A 21,553-nucleotide genomic window follows, 5' to 3' on the forward strand; every position below is an offset into this window, starting at 1 on the left:
TTGCTGGTAGTGAACACTGACTGAGAGAGGCATTCATGAATTTTGGAAGAAGTGGTGATTGAATGCCTTTAGTATGAAAGCAATGCAAAAATATCCACAGTTTAGTTCACATAGTCTAATGATATGGTGAATGTGTTAAGTGTTTTGAAAAAGTGGACATGGTATTGAGACAAGTGTGAAAATGATCGTAGAAAACTGAAATAAGTGAAATGTCTCTGTTTTCATTAATTTCCTTAATCCTCCCGGCCTGACATTCAAAAATGTAAATTTGTCAAAACATCTTTGTTAATTTTGTCTTAATAATGCAGTGTACTAGTGCTTATGCAAAAATCATTCCAGCATGGTCTTTGAGAAATGATCAGTTACTCAAAAAGTTTTATCAGTACCCCAATACTTTCTTAGGAAGTGAAGTGTTTTGGTGCTCAGTAAAAATTATTAACATCAATCAATGAAATCTGCACTCTTTTATTGTTATTCAGTTTATACAGAATACTATATGATTAAATTACAGCCTTTTCACAAAATATAGTGAAAGTCTTATATCATTCTGACTTCTTTTGAATATTTTCAGATTTCAGGAAAATGGATTGTCATTGAATCATCAGTGGATCGGGAGAAATATGTTGAACTAAATAACACAGGGAAGAGCTCTTGGATGGAGATTTTACCGATTAACAAGGAGAATGTCATCTTCAATACGACAAACAAGATGTAAACAGCATTGGCTCACTATTGTCAACGTGAATCAATCTTATCAATTAGCATGTGATCATTCAAATAATTGATATTCACTGAAATGTGTTGAGAAAAGGGGGTCATTTGGATTCCAAAAGCATTAGTTCTCAGTGCAGTGGTGCATCCCAGCTGTGGTATAGCAAAGTGAAGTGATGCATAATTCCAAATTTGGGGAATAAATAAATATGGAGAAAAGTGGTCTTGGGATCTGAGATTCAGATTTGTAACATCGTATTACATTACTTTGTTATTCGGCGGCTGTTGTACTTCATTGTTTTTGTTATAGTTTTCACTAACAGCCCTGCTGTTGAGCACCTCTTCTGTTTCATTTCAGCAATGGCGTATGTATTTATATATCGGTCAATATGACCATTTCAGACAAAACCATCAGCTTTACCAGTAAGTAACAACTGCACAATACTGCGCCTGCCTGGAGTTCAAATGCTGTATGATTAAAATGCTGTATGATTTGTACAATCATTGTTATTATTATTTAGTTTTGCATTTCCACAAAAAAATACACAATGCGATGGACATTCATGGGGAAATAGTGGGTCCTGAAGCAAATGCAAATACACCAAATTAACTCACACTGAAAACATACAAGTCATAAGTGTGGGCACCAGTTGGTATGTAAAGAAAATGATGGAAATGACTGGAAATGAAAAGTAATTGCTTGAATACTGTTCATCGTGTTTTACGTGTCCGTTAAGACAGGGGCACCTGCAGAATTTCTTCAACATATGCAGAAAGAAGGAACAGTAAAACACCCAGATTTAAATTCTTAGACATTGATACAGGTGTAGGTACAGGTAATTGAATTTTATGTTTAATGGAGCTGAGGTACACAGTGTGCGCAGCTGGGGGTGCCACTGAGTAACACTCAAGGACAATAATTACTTATGCACTTACAGACAGGCCAGTGTGGGAAAACTCTTCAAATGAATTACAAATTTATTTTTGCTTAATCTGCTAAAGTTTTGTATTTAGTTTCCTCAGTGAAAAATGTGACTGTGAATGCCACTTCCACCTTCCTGCCGACATGCGCTGACTGTTTGGTCATCAATTGGATAGCATACCCTAAAGGTCAAAGGTTCAAAATAATGCACATATTGGGTATGTCTGGTCTCACTGGGTCATGAATATCATGTGACAAGTGTTCTTCACTATCGATCCAGAACTGTTCCCCACTGACCATGTATTCTTAACAGGAAGACCAGGGAAAAAACTGAGTGATTCTGAACTGGAAACATTCAGGAACCAAGTGAAATGCATTGGACTTCCACCACCAATCTTCCATCATGATGAGCAGCAGGGTTAGAAAGCAATACCCCCCATGTGCATTTTCATGACACAAAATGTATTTGCCTTTTTTGGTCACCACCTTTTATATATTCTCTTTTTCAGAGCTTTGTCTGGAAAAGAAGTCTGAAGAATCTGAAAGCAAACCTGACGCAAATAAGAGTGATTAGGACAGATGAGACCTCATTGATGATTAAGACCTATTCTAAATAAAATCTTTGAAATATTTGAAAATGTGTGTTTCATGGGGGGGGGGGAGGGGCCGGACTAAGAGCGATTCAAAGACTCCCATGACACGGCCACACAAAGACCCAGTTACCTCGCCCGGAAAAGGGAAACCGGGGCCCCCTGCTGGAGCCAGACCCGGGAGGGGAGCTCGTCGGCGAGCGTCTGGTGGCCGGGCCTTATCCCATGGGGCCCGGCCGGGCACAGCCCGAACTGGTCACGTGGGGTCGCCGCCCTGTGGGCTCACCACCTGCAGGGGTCGGCATCGGAGTCGGGTGCTTTGCCCAACGGGCAGTAGGCAAAGGCGGGGATCCGGGCGTGCTGATCCTCGGTGTCGCACACTGGTTCTGGGGACGTGGAACGTCACCTCTCTGGTGGGGAAGGAACCGGAGCTAGTGCGGGAGGCGGAGCGGTACCAACTAGATATAGTTGGGCTCACCTCCACGCACAGTACTGGTTCCGGAACCAAACTCCTGGAGAGGGGCTGGACTCTGTTCTTTTCTGGAGTTGCTCAAGGTGAGAGGCGCCGGGCGGGTGTGGGGATACTCACAAGCCACCGGCTGAGCGCCACTGTGTTGGAGTTCCACCCGGGGAACGAGAGGGTCGCTTCTCTGCGACTACGTGTCGCTAGGGGGAAGGCTCTGACTGTCATTTGTGCGTATGCACCAAATGGCAGTTCAGAGTATCCGGCCTTCTTGGAGTCACTGGGTGGCATCCTGGAAAGGGTGCCACCCGGAGACTCCATAGTTCTGCTGGGCGACTTCAACGCTCACGTGGGCAATGACGGAGAAACCTGGAGGGGGGTGATTGGGAGGAACGGCCTGCCTGATCTGAACCCAAGCGGTGTTTTGTTATTGGACTTCTGTGCTGGCCATGGATTGTCGATAACAAACACCATGTTCGAGCATAGGGTAGCTCATAAGTGTACTTGGTACCAGAGCACCTTAGGCCAAAGATCGATGATCGACTTTGTGGTCGTATCATCAGACCTGCGGCCGTATGTCTTGGACACTCGGGTGAAGAGAGGAGCAGAGCTGTCAACTGATCACCACCTGGTGGTGAGTTGGATCAAGTGGCCGGGGAGGCTGCCTGACAGACCCGGTAAACCCAAACGTGTAGTGAGGGTGAACTGGGAACGTCTGGCGGAGGCCCCTGTTCGCGAGGTCTTCAACTCCCACCTCCGGAAGAACTTCTCACGCATCCCGGGGGAAGCTGGGGACATGGAGTCCGAGTGGGCCATGTTCAAAGCCTCCATTGCAGAGGCGGCAAGCAGGAGCTGTGGCCAGAAGGTCATCGGTGCCTGTCGGGGCGGCAACCCAAGAACCCGCTGGTGGACACCAGCGGTGAGGGAGGCCGTCAAGCTGAAGAAGGAGGCCTTTCGGGCTTGGCTGGCCCGGGGTTCCCCTGAAGCAGCAGACAGGTACCGGGTGGCCAGAAGGGCTGCAGCTTCGGCAGTCGCTGAAGCAAAAACCCGGGTATGGGAGGAGTTCGGGGAGGCTATGGAGAAGGACTTTCGGTTGGCCTCGAGGAAGTTCTGGCAAACCATCCGACGACTCAGAAAGGGAAAGCAGGGCTTGTCTCAGGCTGTTTTCAGCAGGGGAGGAGAACTGCTGACCCGGACTGGGGATATTGTCGGGCGGTGGAAAGAGCACTTCGAGGAGCTCCTGAACCCGAACAACACGTCCTCTGTGGAAGAGGCAGAGCCTGAAGACTCGGGGGAATCTGCACCTATATCCCTGGCGGAAGTTGCTGAGGTAGTCAAAAAGCTCCTCAGTGGCAAGTCGCCGGGTGTAGATGAGATTCGCCCTGAGATGCTGAAGGCTCTGGACATTGTTGGGCTGTCTTGGCTGACACGCCTCTTCAGTGTCGCGTGGAGATCGGGGACAGTACCTGTAGAGTGGCAGACCGGGGTGGTGGTCCCCATTTTCAAGAAGGGGGACCGGAGGGTGTGCTCCAATTACCGGGGTATCACACTCCTCAGCCTCCCTGGGAAAGCTTACTCTAGGGTACTGGAAAGGAGGCTCCGACCGACGGTCGAACCTCGGATTCAGGAGGAGCAATGTGGCTTCCGTCCTGGCCGTGGAACAGTGGACCAGCTCTTTACCTTGGCAGGGTTGCTGGCGGGGTCATGGGAGTTTGCCCATCCAGTCCACATGTGCTTTGTGGACTTGGAGAAGGCTTTCGACCGTGTCCCCCGGGGAACCCTGTGGGGTGTACTGCGGGAGTATGGGGTACCGGGGCCGTTGTTACGAGCCATCAGGTCCCTGTATAACCAAAGTGAGAGCTGTGTCCGCATTCTCGGCACAAAGTCAAGCACGTTTCCGGTGGGTGTTGGACTCCGCCAAGGTTGCCCCTTGTCACCGGTCCTGTTTGTGGTATTCATGGACAGGATCTCAAGGCGCAGCCGAGGTGAGGAGAGTGTCCGGTTTGGTGACCTCAGAATCGCATCTCTGCTTTTTGCGGATGATGTGGTTCTGCTGGCTTCTTCGGACCGTGACCTTCAGCACGCACTGGAGCGGTTTGCAGCCGAGTGTGAAGCGGCCGGGATGAGAGTCAGCACCTCCAAGTCCGAGGCCATGGTTCTCTGCCGGAAAACGGTGGATTGCTCCCTCCGGGTTGGGAACGAGTCTTTGCCCCAAGTGAAGGAGTTCAAGTATCTCGGGGTCTTGTTCACGAGTGAGGGTAGAAGGGAGCGTGAGATCGACAGGCGGATCGGTGCAGCGTCAGCAGTAATGCGGGCGTTGCACCGGACCGTTGTGGTGAAGAAGGAGCTGAGCCGGAAGGCGAAGCTCTCGATTTACTGGTCGATCTACGTCCCAACCCTCACCTATGGTCACGAGCTTTGGGTAGTGACCGAAAGAACGAGATCGCGTATACAAGCGGCCGAAATGAGCTTCCTCCGTAGGGTGGCCGGGCTCAGCCTTAGAGATAGGGTGAGGAGCTCGGACATCCGGAGGGAGCTCGGAGTAGAGCCGCTGCTCCTTCGCATCGAAAGGAGCCAATTGAGGTGGTTCGGGCATCTCATCAGGATGCCTCCCGGGCGCCTCCCTTTGGAGGTTTTCCGGGCTCGTCCAACTGGGCGGAGACCCCGAGGGAGACCCAGAGCCCGCTGGAGAGATTATATATCTCTCCTGGCCAGGGAACACCTCGGGATCCCCCAGGAGGAGCTAGAACGCGTTGCTGGGGAGAGGGACGCCTGGAATACCCGGCTTTGCCTACTGCCCCCGCGACCCGACTCCGGATAAGCGGGTGACGATGGATGGATGGATGGATGGATGGATGGATGGATGTTTCATGCATTCAGAAGTAAAACACAGCAAGACATCATGAAAGAAAATAGTTTAATAGGAATTTATTTTTAAGACACTTTATATAGACTGGAAAATTATAATAGCAAATAGACAGATGTAAATTTGAGATTCAATATCAGACTCAGATACATTTCTTTATCTGAATCTGATTGCATTGCATATTTCACATTTCAATTGAAAAAACGTGTGTGAAGGAGTGGCCCTTCCCCAGGGCCACGTGCAGCTCCGACAAAATGTAGCAAAGCATTTATTTGCATGGAAACGGTGGCGCGTTGAACATCCTGTTCCAAACTGTGGCCGGACTGACTGACATTGGTATGGTTTGGTCCCATGGCGTCTGAGAAGGCGTTCTCCAGGCTGTAACTCATCGGCCTACGTAACATTATTGATTCTGGCTACACGCCCGACACACTCACCAAAGAGAGCAAACATACCTCAAAGCCCGTTACACACCATTGGGAGCCTGGGATGAAACTTATAGTTCAACCCGGAAACATTAACAAAACATTTTCTGATTGAACATGCCCCAGCTCTTGTGTTGGTTAATTAGTCAATTGATGTATTAATTTACTTAATTGAAACCCAGGTGTTGGTGTTTCATTTGGAACCCACGAGCAACTGTTTGACTTTGCCTGTTTTAGTGTCTTTCAGCTGAAAAGGGGAATAGGAAGGAATTTTTTTATTTAAAAAAAATAAAGAAAAAATAATAACTATATATATATATATATATATATATATATATATATATATATATATATTCTCCCTGTGTCTGCGTGGGTTTCGTTTGGGTACTCCGGTTTCCTCCCACAGTCCAAAGACATGCAGGTTAGGCTGATTGGAGAGTCTAAATTTCCCGTAGGTATGAGTGTGTGCGAATGGTGTGTGCCCTGCGATGGACTGGCGACCTGTCCAGGGTGTATTCCTGCCTTTCGTATGTATGCTGGGATAGGCTCCAGCCCCCCTGCGACACTGTTCAGGATAAGCGGGTTAGGATAATGAATGAATGAATGAATGAATGAATGAATATATATATATATCATGTATATATAGATATATATATATATATATATATATATATAAATACAGTATTGTGCGGAATTCAGCCAAATTAATAACATGTTATGTAAAATGTATAGTACGTTTATTTATGACTTTTCATTTAATTAGTTTTGAGAGAATCTAATCTGTATAGAATGTTATACAGGAGCCTAAGACAATTGCACAGTCCAAGCATTCATTTTTGCACTGGATTTGCACTTAAGTCATTGGAAAGCCAATTGTCATAATCTGTGTTAAAACTATTGTATTTTTAGTACTGGGAGTATGTTTTATATCTTGTTGGACTCTCCCCGTTTCAGTTTTGAGAAAAGGGAAGAAGTTGGCTTTGGCAGGGGTTTGTGTGCTCAGTGCACTGTTGTCTGTTGTGTCTTTCAGGGTCCAGAGAGAGCAGCTAGCTGCCATCTTCCAGTTGTTAATGGACAATAAGGACACATTTGGTGAAGTGACGGAGGGAGATGTGGACGAACAGCTGAAACTCTACTCCATCTAAATTACGCCCTCACTGTCATCATACCAGGTTTTCATCTGTGCACTGTGGAATAGAATAACTCGGGTAGCATTGACCCCTCCTATTACTTCAGTTAGTGAATTCGCAGGTGAAAAGCTATATCAGAGGCTCCGTTTAACTTTTCTTTTGTAATTAACTTTTAGCAATGTTCTTGTTCATAACAGACAGCATTATGGAAAAGTATGATAGATCGGATTTTATGTGGTTGCTTCATTTCCATTTTTAGCACAGGTGTGAAGTCTACAGTGAAGAGCTCTTGAATGCAGGCACAAGGCTTCTGCTTTACCTATTCATTTGACTGCAGCACATGCAACAGCTTAATTTGTATCTCGTAGTGGATCGGCCAATACCAGACACAACTTTATTGAACTTCCTTGGTTTATTACAATTGCACCTGTGTTTTCCATTATGTCATAGTTTGTTTCATTTATTTTTCAGTGTTCATTAAAATTAAAGCAAAATAGTAAACCTCTATTTTCAGGGAAAGTTCTTTCTTTTTTCCTGAATGCATGTGTGCGAGATCTAACATTCTGATGTCATTTAAATAAACAACTCATGTGGTCTTTTATCGTTAAACAAACATTGTACTGACCTAATGTACAATGAACTTCATAGGTAAACACATACTCTGTAGTGCATTGTCAGTCAAATATAACTTCGATAAATAAGTAATACGAATTGAAAATTAATTTTGAGTTACACTCCAATAATTGTTCCACCGCTGTTACTCTACACCTGAAGTTTGGGATTTGCAATGTCTGTTATCACACTAGATCTCACTGTGTTATTTGTTTTGTTGCCAGTGTTCAGTTGCACAAGGGGCTAGTCAATTACACAGGTTAGCATCTTGCACAATATTGGAAAATCCAGCGGTTGACCTCCTGTATAAGACGAGTGCCCCATGGACAGTGACATTTGTGCTTTCACACATCTGTCTCCTTCACCATGCATGTCCTGTATATCGCTGCTGTCCTCAGCCTGCTCTCTCTGAGTGCAGCAGTTCCCGTACCATGTGAAGAGCAGGTCCGGCCCCTGCTCCTGCAGGATTTCAGTCAGGTAAATGCTCTTTGGCTTTATACTTTGAGTGGAGGAATTTGGCTGCTTGGAGCCAAGGATGTATTTGTGTATTTTCCTGTTTTGTACTTTTGGTAACTTAAAAAGGAAGGTAATATACAAAAGTCTAAGCCACATCAGATTGTGCTCATGTTGTCTTACAGTTTTTTACAATCGTTTTCACACTTGTCTCAATACCATGTCTTTTTCAAAACTCTTCACACAGTGTGCTTTTGAAACACACACCTGAGCACATCAGTTGCACTTCAACCACCAAAACACTTAATATTTCAGCCAAAAGTGACTCATGCTGCCATAACTATAGCATATGCTTTCTCCCATAAGACTACTTTGTCACTCAATGTTCAATGAACGACAAAACATGGATGTGTTCCACTGTTATGTCCATACACTCAGCAGCCATTGCATCTAGAAGTGACATCTGTTCATGTGGGTGGTGGTCCTAAACCTTCACATATACCTTCATATTGGTACCTGAGTTCCTTGACACCCTCAGAGTTCCTGTCAAAGGGGACAGTGTACAACCGTTTCATCCTGATCTGATGTTTCTGTAGCACTCTTGAAATGGTTGTAGTGCTTACACTGTCAATGTTTGGAAATGTTGTCTGCGATTATGTTGTTGCATATTTCTCTTAGCCTGATGCTGTTGTTGACAATGACCATCCCAACTATTGTATCCTCCTGTTGAGGCGTAAACATTATTCCCCTTCCCCCTGTAAGACCGTGTGAGGTAACCGCTTGGTCCTGTAGTGAGTCAAAGACAAATGTCCACTGATACATCTGCTTTTTCTGGAGACTTCTCAAATCACAGTACTGCTGTATACACATCAATTGAACCCCTTCAGTCAGAATGCTGTAAATACTGTACAGTACCTGTTGGTTTGCCTGAAAATCCTCACTATTGAAGCCACTGTGGATCTAGGCAAGTTTGGTTGAACCCTCAACCTGCTTCCCTCAGGGACAGACCATGATTTACCACATGACCAATGACTGTGTGAGAGGGGTGCGTGGGGGTTGGACCCAAAATGCACGACTCAGAAACAATAGTTAAATAAAGTCCCGTTAGGGATTTATTCGGGACGAGTCCCAGGAGCGTAGTCAACACAAGCAAAGTCCATACACGAAGATCCAGCCAAACAAATATAAAACAAACAAAAAGCACGGTGCCGAGGGAAGAGGCAATCTCGTAGTCGGTAGACATGCAGGGAGGTCCTGTAGCAGGAGAGCAGTCGGCGGGGCAGATGAACAGGCGGACGGCAGGCAGAGGCGTAGTCGTGGGCGAAGCGGGAGTCGAAACCATGAAACAATCAGCGGGGCAAAAGTACAAAAACGGTAGGCGAGGACGTAGTCAAAAAACAAACAGTGGTCAACAAAACAGAAATCAATGGACGATGGTCGATAACAGGCTTGGATCGTAACGTGTAAACAACCAGTAGTAATGCTCAAGAGTTGCGTAGTTAGACTAGAGGCAGACAATTTCGCAGTGAACAGTAGCGCGACTGGGCTATAAATGCGGGTGTAGACAGGTGCAGACAATTAGTTAGAGCGTAGCAAGGAAATGGAAAACAGGTGCGATGGATGACAAGTTTAAGGAGATTAGTAATCGTTAGTAATAAACCTATCCTGCCCTAGCATTAGTAAATTAGTAAATTACATGCACGAGAAACGTAAGGTAACATGAACACATGATTAGTTTGTTAGTCTCTACCCAATCCTGATCTAGCGTTAGTAGTTTTAGTAAATAGACAAATGGAAACACTTAGGGAGTGAATGACAGAAAGAGAGAGAGAGAAAAGGCGGAACGCAAGGTTTGCGGAAAAACATGTAAAAGTGTATGCATAACAACGACCAGTTAACGTAACAATAAACATGCATCAAAACATAACACAAAGCGAAACTAAGACGATAATCACTCAACATAACCAGGTAATATAATCGTACGAAAACATAACTAGACATGACAAGAAAATAAATCGTAACGAAACATAACTAAACAACATGACGAACCTAGACAACATAATACATGATAAGACACTACGTGACTAAGACAACATAAATAAACATAAATAAACATAAAACATGGCGAGACAGACCTGAAACGTGACACTGTGGCTCTGATTTCATCAGACACAACTGTTCTTGCTCTTCCACGACGTCTTCTTCCTCTGCCTCTGGCTGCATCCATTTTCCCCACCAAGGCTAAAGCATGCAAATGCCAATCCAAAGGTGGCCCCTTTTGTATATGTGGTAACGGGGCACAAACAACAAACACCTGGGTAGGTTGTTCACTCAAATGACAGCCAGGTGTTTCAACAGTACATATACAGCAGTAATAGTGGAAAAATCTCTTCAGTGACAACTACATATTTATTTACCCTATATAAATGCACATTTCAATGCAAGTATGATCACCTTTGTATAGATGGTAACAAGGCTGCAAACCAAAAAATTGAATAAACCGAATAAACTTTCTGCTCAAATCAGAATGATCCGACTTACGTATTTCAAGCATATAGTTTAATTTTTCTGCCAAAATGCAGCATATTTCCTTTCACAATGATCAGAATTTTATTGGGTTCTGAAATTAACGTTAACTGTTTTGAACAGAGTATCTAAATGTCTGCAAAATTTGCTGTATTTGTACAAACTTTTGCTGGTAGTGAACACTGACTGAGAGAGGCATTCATGAATTTTGGAAGAAGTGGTGATTGAATGCCTTTAGTATGAAAGCAATGCAAAAATATCCACATTTTAGTTCACATAGTCTAATGATATGGTGAATGTGTTAAGTGTTTTGAAAAAGTGGACATGGTATTGAGACAAGTGTGAAAACGATCGTAAAAAACTGAAATAAGTGAAATGTCTCTGTTTTCATTAATTTCCTTAATCCTCCCGGCCTGACATTCAAAAATGTAAATTTGTCAAAACATCTTTGTTAATTTTGTCTTAATAATGCAGTGTACTAGTGCTTATGCAAAAATCATTCCAGCATGGTCTTTGAGAAATGATCAGTTACTCAAAAAGTTTTATCAGTACCCCAATACTTTCTTAGGAAGTGAAGTGTTTTGGTGCTCAGTAAAAATTATTAACATCAATCAATGAAATCTGCACTCTTTTATTGTTATTCAGTTTATACAGAATACTATATGATTAAATTACAGCCTTTTCACAAAATATAGTGAAAGTCTCATATCAGACTTCTTTTGAATATTTTCAGATTTCAGGAAAATGGATTGTCATTGAATCATCAGTGGATCGGGAGAAAGATGTTAAACTAAATAACACAGCGAACAGCTATTGGATGGAGATTTTACCTATTAACAAGGACATTGCCATCTTCAATACGGCAAACATGATGTAAACAGCATTGGCTCACTATTGTCAACGTGAATCAATCTTATCAATTAGCATGTGATCATTCAAATAATTGATATTCACTGAAATGTGTTGAGAAAAGGGGGTCATTTGGATTCCAAAAGCATTAGTTCTCAGTGCAGTGGTGCATCCCAGCTGTGGTATAGCAAAGTGAAGTGATGCATAATTCCAAATTTGGGGAATAAATAAACATGAAGAAAAGTGGTCTTGGGATCTGAGATTCAGATTAGTAACATCGTATTACATTACTTTGTTAATCAGCGGCTATTGTAGTTAATTGATTTTGTTATAGTTTTCACTAACAGCCCTGCTGTTGAGCACCTCTTCTGTTTCATTTCAGCAATGGAGTATGTATTTATATATCGTTCAATATGACCATTTCAGACAACAACATCAGATTTACCAGTAAGTAACAACTGCACAATACAGCACTTTCCTGGAGTTAAAATGCTGTATGATTTGTACAATCTGCATTTCCACAAAAAAATACACAATGCGATGAACATTCATGGGGAAATAGTGGGTCCTGAAGCAAATACAACAAATTAACTCACACTGAAAACATACAAGTCATAAGTGTGGGCACCAGTTGGTATGTAAAGAAAATGATGGAAATGACTGGAAATGAAAAGTAATTGCTTGAATACTGTTCATCGTGTTTCATGTGTCCGTTATGACAGGGGCATCTGCAGAATTTCTTCAACATATGCAGAAAGAAGTAACAGTTAAGCACCCAGATTTAAATTCTTAGACATTGATACAGGTGTAGGTACAGGTAGTTGAATTTCATGTTTAATGGAGCTGAGGTACACAGTGTGCGCAGCTGGGGGTGCCACTGAGTAACACTCAAGGACAATAATTACTTACACACTTACAGACAGGCCAGTGTGGGAAAACTCTTCAAATGAATTACAAATTTATTTTTGCTTAATCTGCTAAAGTTTTGTATTTTGTTTCCTCAGTGGAAAATGTGACTCTGAATGCCACTGCCACCTGGCTGCCAACATGCGCTGACTGTTTGGTCATGAATGGGATCACATACCTGGAAGGTCCAATGATCAAAACAATGCACATATTCGGTATGTCTGGTCTCACTGGGTCATGAATATCATGTGACAAGTGTTCTTCACTATCGATCCAGAACTGTTCCCCACTGACCATGTATTCTTAACAGGAAGACCAGGGAAAAAACTGAGTGATTCTGAACTGGAAACATTCAGGAACCAAGTGAAATGCATTGGACTTCCACCACCAATCTTCCATCATGATGAGCAGCAGGGTTAGAAAGCAATACCCCCCATGTGCATTTTCATGACACAAAATGAATTTGCCTTTTTTGGTCACCACCTTTTATATATTCTCTTTTTCAGAGCTTTGTCTGGAAAAGAAGTCTGAAGAATCTGAAAGCAAACCTGATGAAGATAAGAGTGATTAGTACATATGAGACCTCATTGATGATTAAGACCTATTCTAAATAAAATCTTTGAAATATTTGAAAATGTGTGTTTCATGCATTCAGAAGTAAAACACAGCAAGACATCATGAAAGAAAATAGTTTAATAGGAATTTATTTTTAAGACACTTTATATAGACTGGAAGATTATAATAGCAAATAGACAGATGTAAATTTGAGATTCAATATCAGACTCAGATACATTTCTTTATCTGAATCTGATTGCATTGCATATTTCACATTTCAACTGAAAAAACGTGTGTGAAGGAGTGACCCTTCACCAGGGCCACGTGCAGCTCCGACAAAATGTAGCAAAGCATTTATTTACATGGAAACGGTGGCGCGTTGAACATCCTGTTCCAAACTGTGGCCGGACTGACTGACATTGGTATGGTTTGGTCCCATGGCGTCTGAGAAGGCGTTCTCCAGGCTGTAACTCATCGGCCTACGTAACATTATTGATTCTGGCTACACGCCCGACACACTCACCAAAGAGAGCAAACATACCTCAAAGCCCGTTACACACCATTGGGAGCCTGGGATGAAACTTATAGTTCAACCTGGAAACATTAACAAAACATTTTCTGATTGAACATGCCCCAGCTCTTGTGTTGGTTAATTAGTCAATTGATGTATTAATTTACTTAATTGAAACCCAGGTGTTGGTGTTTCATTTGGAACCCATGAGCAACTGTTTGACTTTGCCTGTTTTAGTGTCTTTCAGCTGAAAAGGGGAATAGGAAGGAATTTTTTTATTTTAAAAAAATAAAGAAAAAATAATAACTATATATATATATATATTTCCTCCCACAGTCCAAAGACATGCAGGTTAGGCTGATTGGAGAGTCTAAATTTCCCGTAGGTATGAGTGTGTGCGAATGGTGTGTGCCCTGCGATGGAATGGTGACCTGTCCAGGGTGTATTCCTGCCTTTCGCCCAATGTATGCTGGGATAGGCTCCAGCCCCCCTGCGACACTGTTCAGGATAAGCAGGTTAGGATAATGAATGAATGAATTAATTAATTAATTAATATATATATATATGATATGTATATATATATATATATATATATATATATCATATATATATATAGTCTGTATACAGTCTCTATACAGTCCAAGCATTCATTTTTGCACTGGATTTGCACTTAAGTCATTGGAAAGCCAATTGTAATAATCTGTGTTAAAACAATAGTATTTTTAGTACTGGGAGTATGTTTTATATCTTGTTGGACTCTCCCCGTTTCAGTTTTGAGAAAAGGGAAGAAGTTGGCTTTGGCAGGGGTTTGTGTGCTCAGTGCACTGTTGTCTGTTGTGTCTTTCAGGGTCCAGAGAGAGCAGCTAGCTGCCATCTTCCAGTTGTTAATGGACAATAAGGACACATTTGGTGAAGTGACGGAGGGAGATGTGGACGAACAGCTGAAACTCTACTCCATCTAAATTACGCCCTCACTGTCATCATACCAGGTTTTCATCTGTGCACTGTGGAATAGAATAACTCGGGTAGCATTGACCCCTCCTATTACTTCAGTTAGTGAATTCGCAGGTGAAAAGCTATATCAGAGGCTCTGTTTAACTTTTCTTTTGTAATTAACTTTTAGCAATGTTCTTGTTTATAACAGACAGGATTATGGAAAAGTATAATAGATCGGATTTTATGTGGTTGCTTCATTTCCATTTTTAGCACAGGTGTGAAGTCTACAGTGAAGAGCTCTTGAATGCAGGCACAAGGCTTCTGCTTTACCTATTCATTTGACTGCAGCACATGCAACAGCTTAATTTGTATCTCGTAGTGGATCGGCCAATACCAGACACAACTTTATTGAACTGGTTTGTTACAATTGCACCTGTGTCATTATGTCATAGTTTGTTTAATTTTTTTTTCAGTGTTAGTTACAATTAAAGCAATACAGGAAAAAACATATTTTCAGGGAAAGTGCTTTCTTTTTTCCTGATTGCATGTGTGCAAGATATAACATTCTGATGTCATTTAAATAAACAACTCATGTGATCACTGATGGTGTTGATTTGGGTTATTTGAAGGAATCAATGCTAGTTCTCAATCTGAATGTTAAGTATAAATACTATGTGATGTGGGACCTTTCAGGATATTGTGTGGGAACTATTTCTGAGTATCTTTTGTAGCTTCCCCTTCAGTTACTCTGAAATGATTTGAATCTGCAAATAATTTAAAAGGTTATGACTTCATATTTTATCCATAGTCATTGCGAATGAAATATGATTTTTTTTACATGGCCCTAAAAGCAAACCTATCGCTAACCAGTTATGATGGCATCAAATTACACATTTTATCTATCGGGTGATTTGTTATGAGGCTAATATCAGCTGCATGAAGATTTCTCATAAGTGTCAACTGTTTTCAAGCCTTCCATTTCATCCATTAAAAGTATCAGGAAACGCTAATGGAACTACTGAAATGAAACTGCGTGATTTGAGGTTAATTATTTTATTGTTAAACAAACATTGTACTAACCTAATGTCCGATGAACTTTATAGGTAAACACATACTCTAAAACACCAGAACATTCTAAGTCTCTTATCTCACTGTTTTATTTGTTTTATTGCCAGTGTTCAGTTGCACAAGGGTGACACAAGGGCCTTGTCAATTACACAGGTTAGCATCTTGCACAATATATGAAAATCCAGCGGTTGAGCTCCTGTATAAGACGAGTGCCCCATGGACAGTGACATTTGTGCTTTCACACATTTGTCTCCTTCACCATGCATGTCCTGTATATCGCTGCTGTCCTCAGCCTGCTCTCTCTGAGTGCAGCAGTTCCCGTACCATGTGAAGAGCAGGTCCGGCCCCTGCTCCTGCAGGATTTCAGTCAGGTAAATGCTCTTTGGCTTTATACTTTGAGTGGAGGAATTTGGCTGCTTGGAGCCAAAGATGTATTTGTGTATTTTCCCGTTTTGTACTTCTGGTAACTTAAAAAGGAAGGTAATATACAAAAGTCTAAGCCACATCAGATTGTGCTCGTGTTGTCTTACAGTTTTTTACAATCGTTTTCACACTTGTCTCAATACCATGTCTTTTTCAAAACTCTTCACACAGTGTGCTTTTGAAACACACACCTGAGCACATCAGTTGCACTTCAACCACCAAAACACTTAATATTTCAGCCAAAAGTGACTCATGCTGCCATAACTATAGCATATGCTTTCTCCCATAAGACTACTTTGTCACTCAATGTTCAATGAACGACAAAACACAAACAACTTGGAGCATTGCTAAATACATATATTATGCGTTTCCCTTTCCTCTATTTTTGCATCCATAAATATTTCAAGCCAAGCAGCTAAAGAAACTTTTGATCTGTTGGTTTGCCTCTCACAATAGATGTCATGACTGTGTGGTAAATTTACAGTAAACTGTAAATGAATGAATGTTTAACCATATTGGAAACCCAGAATAACAATTCTTACTGTGTAACAAAACAATATATCAAGAAAGAAATCACAAAAGCAACAGTATACAATCAATAACAAATACATTCCAATGTAATATTTTCACTATATACAGTTATTCGCACATATATTGTCTGCCTATCAGAAGTCTACTGTTGGCCTGGCCCATCCATCCTGTCCTCTGCATTTGGCCATAGATTTTCATCAACATCATTCCGAATGTTCTCTTGCTATACACAGAGGAAAACATCTATTTGCGTAGCTTATCCAGCCCTGGATGTGTTCCACTGTTCTGTCCATACACTCAGCAGCCATTGCATCTAGAAGTGACATCTGTTCCTGTGGGTGGTGGTCCTAAACCTTCACATATACGTTCATAAACTTCATATTGGTACCTGAGTTCCTTGACACCCTCAGAGTTCCTGTCAAAGGGGACAGTGTACAACTGTTTCATCCTGATCTGATGTTTCTGTAGCACTCTTGAAATGGTTGTAGTGCTTACACTGTCAATGTTTGGAAAGATGTTGTCTGCGATTATGTTGTTGCATATTTCTCTTAGCCTGATGCTGTTGTTGACAATGACCATCCCAACTATTGTATCCTCCTGTTGAGGCGTAAACATTATTCCCCTTCCCCCTGTAAGACCGTGTGAGGTAACCGCTTGGTCCTGTAGTGAGTCAAAGACAAATGTCCACTGATACATCTACTTTTTCTGGAGACCTCTCAAATCACAGTACTGCTGTATACACATCAATTGAACCCCTTCAGTCAGAATGCTGTAAATACTGTACAGTACCTGTTGGTTTGCCTGAAAATCCTCACTATTGAAGCCACTGTGGATCTAGGCAAGTTTGGTTGAACCCTCAACCTGCTTCCCTCAGGGACAGACCATGATTTACCACATGATCAATGACTGTGAGAGGGGTGCGTGGGGGTTGGACCCAAAATGCACGACTCAGAAACAATAGTTAAATAAAGTCCCGTTAGGGATTTATTCGGGACGAGTCCCAGGAGCGTAGTCAACACAAGCAAAGTCCATACACGAAGATCCAGCCAAACAAATATAAAACAAACAAAAAGCACGGTGCCGAGGGAAGAGGCAATCTCGTAGTCGGTAGACGTGCAGGGAGGTCCGGTAGCAGGAGAGCAGTCAGCGGGGCAGATGAACAGGCGGACGGCAGGCAGAGGCGTAGTCGTGGGCGAAGCGGGAGTCGAAACCATGAAACAATCAGCGGGGCAAAAGTACAAAAACGGTAGGCGAGGACGTAGTCAAAAAACAAAGTGGTCAACAACAGAAATCAATGGACGATGGTCGATAACAGGCTTGGATCGTAACGTGTAAACAACCAGTAGTACTGCTCAAGAGTTGCGTAGTTAGACTAGAGGCAGACAATTTCGCAGTGAACAGTAGCGCGACTGGGCTATAAATGCGGGTGTAGACAGGTGCAGACAATTAGTTAGAGCGTAGCAAGGAAATGGAAAACAGGTGCGATGGATGACAAGTTTAAGGAGATTAGTAATCGTTAGTAATAAACCTATCCTGCCCTAGCATTAGTAAATTAGTAAATTACATGCACGAGAAACGTAAGGTAACATGAACACATGATTAGTTTGTTAGTCTCTACCCAATCCTGATCTAGCGTTAGTAGTTTTAGTAAATAGACAAATGGAAACACTTAGGGAGTGAATGACAGAAAGGGAGAGAGAGAGAAAAGGCGGAACGCAAGGTTTGCGGAAAAACATGTAAAAGTGTATGCATAACAACGACCAGTTAACGTAACAATAAACATGCATCAAAACATAAAGCGAAACTAAGACGATAATCACTCAACATAACCAGGTAATATAATCGTACGAAAACATAACTAGACATGACAAGAAAATAAATCGTAACGAAACATAACTAAACATGACGAACCTAGACAACATAATACAGAAGACACTACGTGACTAAGACAACATAAATAAACATAAATAAACATAAAACATGGCGAGACAGACCTGAAACGTGACACTGTGGCTCTGATTTCATCAGACACAACTGTTCTTGCTCTTCCACGACGTCTTCTTCCTCTGGCTCTGGCTCTGGCTCTGGCTCTGGCTCTGGCTCTGGCTCTGGCTCTGGCTCTGGCTGCATCCATTTTCCCCACCAAGGCTAAAGAATGCAAATGCCAATCCAAAGGTGTCCCCTTTTGTATATGTGGTAACGGGGCACAAACAACAAACACCTGGGTAGGTTGTTCACTCAAATGACAGCCAGGTGTTTCAACAGTACATATACAGCAGTAATAGTGGAAAAATCTCTTCAGTGACAACTACATATATATTTATCCTATATAAATGCACATTTCAATGCAAGTATGATCACTTTTGTATAGATGGTAACAAGGCTGCAAACCAAAAAATTGAATAAACCGAATAAACTTTCTGCTCAAATCAGAATGATCCGACTTACGTATTTCAAGCATATAGTTTAATTTTTCTGCCAAAATGCAGCATATTTCCTTTCACAATGATCAGAATTTTATTGGGTTCTGAAATTAACGTTAACTGTTTTGAACAGAGTATCTAAATGTCTGCAAAATTTGCTGTATTTGTACAAACTTTTGCTGGTAGTGAACACTGACTGAGAGAGGCATTCATGAATTTTGGAAGAAATGGTGATTGAATGCCTTTAGTATGAAAGCAATGCAAAAATATCCACATTTTAGTTCACATAGTCTAATGATATGGTGAATGTGTTAAGTGTCTTGAAAAAGTGGACATGGTATTGAGACAAGTGTGAAAACGATCGTAAAAAACTGAAATAAGTGAAATGTCTCTGTTTTCATTAATTTCATTAATCCTCCCGGCCTGACATTCAAAAATGTAAATTTGTCAAAACATCTTTGTTAATTTTGTCTTAATAATGCAGTGTACTAGTGCTTATGCAAAAATCATTCCAGCATGGTCTTTGAGAAATGATCAGTTACTCAAAAAGTTTAATCAGTACCCCAATACTTTCATAGGAAGTGAAGTGTTTTGGTGCTCAGTAAAAATTATTAACATCAATCAATGAAATCTGCACTCTTTTATTGTTATTCAGTTTATACAGAATACTATATGATTAAATTACAGCCTTTTCACAAAATATAGTGAAAGTCTCATATCAGACTTCTTTTGAATATTTTCAGATTTCAGGAAAATGGATTGTCATTGAATCATCAGTGGATCGGGAGAAAGATGTTGAACTAAATAACACAGCGAACAGCTATTGGATGGAGATTTTACATATTAACAAGGACATTGCCATCTTCAATACGGCAAACATGATGTAAACAGCATTGGCTCACTATTGTCAACGTGAATCAATCTTATCAATTAGCATGTGATCATTCAAATAATTGATATTCACTGAAATGTGTTGAGAAAAGGGGGTCATTTGGATTCCAAAAGCATTAGTTCTCAGTGCAGTGGTGCATCCCAGCTGTGGTATAGCAAAGTGAAGTGATGCATAATTCCAAATTTGGGGAATAAATAAACATGAAGAAAAGTGGTCTTGGGATCTGAGATTCAGATTAGTAACATCGTATTACATTACTTTGTTAATCAGCGGCTATTGTAGTTAATTGATTTTGTTATAGTTTTCACTAACAGCCCTGCTGTTGAGCACCTCTTCTGTTTCATTTCAGCAATGGAGTATGTATTTATATATCGTTCAATATTACCATTTCAGACAACAACATCAGATTTACCAGTAAGTAACAACTGCACAATACAGCACTTTCCTGGAGTTAAAATGCTGTATGATTTGTACAATCTGTATTTCCACAAAAAAATACACAATGCGATGAACATTCATGGGGAAATAGTGGGTCCTGAAGCAAATACAACAAATTAACTCACACTGAAAACATACAAGTCATAAGTGTGGGCACCAGTTGGTATGTAAAGAAAATGATGGAAATGACTGGAAATGAAAAGTAATTGCTTGAATACTGTTCATCGTGTTTCATGTGTCCGTTATGACAGGGGCATCTGCAGAATTTCTTCAACATATGCAGAAAGAAGTAACAGTTAAGCACCCAGATTTAAATTCTTAGACATTGATACAGGTGTAGGTACAGGTAGTTGAATTTCATGTTTAATGGAGCTGAGGTACACAGTGTGCGCAGCTGGGGGTGCCACTGAGTAACACTCAAGGACAATAATTACTTACACACTTACAGACAGGCCAGTGTGGGAAAACTCTTCAAATGAATTACAAATTTATTTTTGCTTAATCTGCTAAAGTTTTGTATTTTGTTTCCTCAGTGGAAAATGTGACTCTGAATGCCACTGCCACCTTGCTGCCAACATGCGCTGACTGTTTGGTCATGAATAGGATTTCATACCTGGAAGGTCCAATGATCAAAACAATGCACATATTGGGTATGTCTGGTCTCACTGGGTCATGAATATCATGTGACAAGTGTTCTTCACTATCGATCCAGAACTGTTCCCCACTGACCATGTATTCTTAACAGGAAGACCAGGGAAAAAACTGAGTGATTCTGAACTGGAAACATTCAGGAACCAAGTGAAATGCATTGGACTTCCACCACCAATCTTCCATCATGATGAGCAGCAGGGTTAGAAAGCAATACCCCCCATGTGCATTTTCATGACACAAAATGTATTTGCCTTTTTTGGTCACCACCTTTTATATATTCTCTTTTTCAGAGCTTTGTCTGGAAAAGAAGTCTGAAGAATCTGAAAGCAAACCTGACGAAGATAAGAGTGATTAGTACATATGAGACCTCATTGATGATTAAGACCTATTCTAAATAAAATCTTTGAAATATTTGAAAATGTGTGTTTCATGCATTCAGAAGTAAAACACAGCAAGACATCATGAAAGAAAATAGTTTAATAGGAATTTATTTTTAAGACATTTTATATAGACTGGAAGATTATAATAGCAAATAGACAGATGTAAATTTGAGATTCAATATCAGACTCAGATACATTTCTTTATCTGAATCTGATTGCATTGCATATTTCACATTTCAATTGAAAGAACGTGTGTGAAGGAGTGGCCCTTCACCAGGGCCACGTGCAGCTC

General features: G+C 41.4%; 2 protein-coding genes across 2 annotated transcripts; both read left to right on the forward strand.

Annotated features, from left to right (window-relative positions):
* Window positions 1-7,998: 7,998 nt before the first annotated feature.
* On the forward strand, window positions 7,999-13,088 carry LOC133122533 (uncharacterized). The gene is made up of 6 exons (XM_061232548.1): window positions 7,999-8,196; window positions 11,432-11,571; window positions 11,930-11,994; window positions 12,552-12,668; window positions 12,764-12,868; window positions 12,960-13,088. Exons 1-6 carry the CDS (start codon window positions 8,086-8,088, stop codon window positions 13,022-13,024), a joined length of 603 nt encoding a protein of 200 aa, XP_061088532.1. The 5' UTR covers window positions 7,999-8,085; the 3' UTR covers window positions 13,025-13,088.
* Window positions 13,089-15,684: 2,596 nt separating this feature from the next.
* LOC133122860 (uncharacterized) lies at window positions 15,685-21,300 on the forward strand. Its single transcript, XM_061233091.1, has 6 exons — window positions 15,685-15,894; window positions 19,644-19,783; window positions 20,142-20,206; window positions 20,764-20,880; window positions 20,976-21,080; window positions 21,172-21,300. The coding sequence occupies exons 1-6, from the start codon at window positions 15,784-15,786 to the stop codon at window positions 21,234-21,236; spliced, it is 603 nt and encodes a 200-aa protein (XP_061089075.1). The 5' UTR covers window positions 15,685-15,783; the 3' UTR covers window positions 21,237-21,300.
* The last annotated feature ends 253 nt before the right edge of the window (window positions 21,301-21,553 follow it).

The sequence above is a fragment of the Conger conger genome, chromosome 2 (genome assembly GCF_963514075.1).
Source record: "Conger conger chromosome 2, fConCon1.1, whole genome shotgun sequence".
Classification (NCBI taxonomy): Eukaryota; Metazoa; Chordata; class Actinopteri; order Anguilliformes; family Congridae; genus Conger; species Conger conger.

What these genes read in the sequence shown, in the direction of transcription:
- LOC133122533 (XM_061232548.1), top strand. Translation starts at nt 8,086, where the DNA reads ATGCATGTCCTGTATATCGCTGCTGTCCTCAGCCTGCTCTCTCTGAGT. An exon ending in TCCTGCAGGATTTCAGTCAG is followed by an intron (nt 8,197 to 11,431) that starts GTAAATGCTCTT and finishes GAATATTTTCAG; the next exon opens with ATTTCAGGAAAATGGATTGT. An exon ending in CCATCATGATGAGCAGCAGG is followed by an intron (nt 12,869 to 12,959) that starts GTTAGAAAGCAA and finishes TCTCTTTTTCAG; the next exon opens with AGCTTTGTCTGGAAAAGAAG.
- LOC133122860 (XM_061233091.1), top strand. Translation starts at nt 15,784, where the DNA reads ATGCATGTCCTGTATATCGCTGCTGTCCTCAGCCTGCTCTCTCTGAGT. An exon ending in CAAAACAATGCACATATTGG is followed by an intron (nt 20,881 to 20,975) that starts GTATGTCTGGTC and finishes TATTCTTAACAG; the next exon opens with GAAGACCAGGGAAAAAACTG. An exon ending in CCATCATGATGAGCAGCAGG is followed by an intron (nt 21,081 to 21,171) that starts GTTAGAAAGCAA and finishes TCTCTTTTTCAG; the next exon opens with AGCTTTGTCTGGAAAAGAAG.